Source organism: Octopus bimaculoides, chromosome 12 (assembly GCF_001194135.2).
Source record: "Octopus bimaculoides isolate UCB-OBI-ISO-001 chromosome 12, ASM119413v2, whole genome shotgun sequence".
Classification (NCBI taxonomy): Eukaryota; Metazoa; Mollusca; class Cephalopoda; order Octopoda; family Octopodidae; genus Octopus; species Octopus bimaculoides.
The window spans coordinates 61,839,320-61,840,697 of NC_068992.1; the positions used below are offsets into that span (position 1 = coordinate 61,839,320).

Below are 1,378 nucleotides of genomic sequence, written 5' to 3' on the forward strand. Positions count from 1 at the left end.
ATATATATATATATATATATATATACACACACACACGCAGAGGCTACCAATATCCTACAACAGTTTTCTTTTCTTTTTCAGTCTTGTAAAGTTGAAATAACAATTTCTCTTCAATTTTTTCTACAGCTGCCAGAGTCAACACAAGAGTTTCATGCTTCAACATACTGTAAACATTAAGTCCATAAACAGGCATTAGGTTGAAGTGATTTAATTTGTTCAAAGCCAGAGAAATATTCCGCGGCATAAAATCTGTATCGTCGATAAAAAGACCAGAAAATCCCCAAAACCTAGAAGCAAACAAACTTTCAATATAGTCAGGTTCATCTGTAGGAATTTCTAGGGAATCGACAATGTGTAAATCATTTTGAGCCAACTTAACACTCAAAGCAGATCTCAAGCCTAAAACTCGTTCATGGGTTGGTAGCATATAAAAAAAGCTTTCAGGTCCGCGTGGCCCATGAGCTCGTCCACCTCTCAGCCAAATTGGAGATCTGTTGCTACCATGTCTAGCTTTACCTAAACCTTTCTGTGGCCACGGCTTTCTGCCTCCTCCTCGCATCTCCGCACGAGTTGGTTCCCAATCATACCGAATAAGTTTGTATTTATTCTGCCAGTTAATATTCGAGTGAATAACATCCAAACGAGGAAATGTAGCGAATATATCAGGATGGAGATCAACCATTCCGAGTTTCTCATTATCAATGGTATTTAGAGTTTCAAGCCATGTTTGTACACCTTCTTTGGATTTGCTGGGATAATTCAGTTGACGACTCGTCATCAAGGGTAAAGGTCCGCGAGTCTGGACGTGGGGCGATTGGTCTGTAGATTCTTCTGTAGTTGGAAGTGTGTTGCTGAAATGCTTTCTCGAAGAGGAAAAAGAACAGGACTGTGTTAAAATAAAACCAAATCTATCAACGTTACGTATAGTTCCAATAAAAATCCTTAAAGAAAACATGCTTAAATCTCGCGATCTTCAAAACCAGTAAGAAATGTCCTTCAATTGTTTCCCCTGGATAACAATTCATAAATTATCTCCCTTCCAAAAACCGGTGCTGGAAGTATATAAGTCTCTTTATAAATTATTACTACTTAAAAAATAAAACAGTAAAGATTTATTTATAATATAAATAAAGAATTTTAAATCTTGATATAGATTCTATATCAAAAACGAATCAGAGTTATTTGAGAGCAAAAGGATAACGGAAAAGTTGCTGGATCTGTAAGTAAACAAAAGCTACATTGCATAACGGAGTAACCACATAGATACGACTTGCTATATTTATCCAACTTACAAATAAATCATCATTTTTTTCCTTAACTACTTATATTTGATAAACAGAATTATCGTTTTATGTAAATGATTACTAGGGTTAATTAA

At 35.3% G+C, this 1,378-nt stretch overlaps 1 protein-coding gene across 1 annotated transcript; it reads right to left on the minus strand.

Annotated features, from left to right (window-relative positions):
* Positions 1-6: 6 nt before the first annotated feature.
* On the minus strand, positions 7-1,038 carry LOC106878320 (39S ribosomal protein L4, mitochondrial). Its single transcript, XM_014927510.2, has one exon. The coding sequence runs from the start codon at positions 953-955 to the stop codon at positions 44-46; it is 912 nt and encodes a 303-aa protein (XP_014782996.1). The 5' UTR covers positions 956-1,038; the 3' UTR covers positions 7-43.
* Between the last annotated feature and the right edge of the window lie 340 nt (positions 1,039-1,378).

Bases quoted from the DNA above. Each gene is read 5' to 3' on its own strand.
- LOC106878320 (XM_014927510.2), bottom strand. From the start codon at position 955: ATGTTTTCTTTAAGGATTTTTATTGGAACTATACGTAACGTTGATAGA.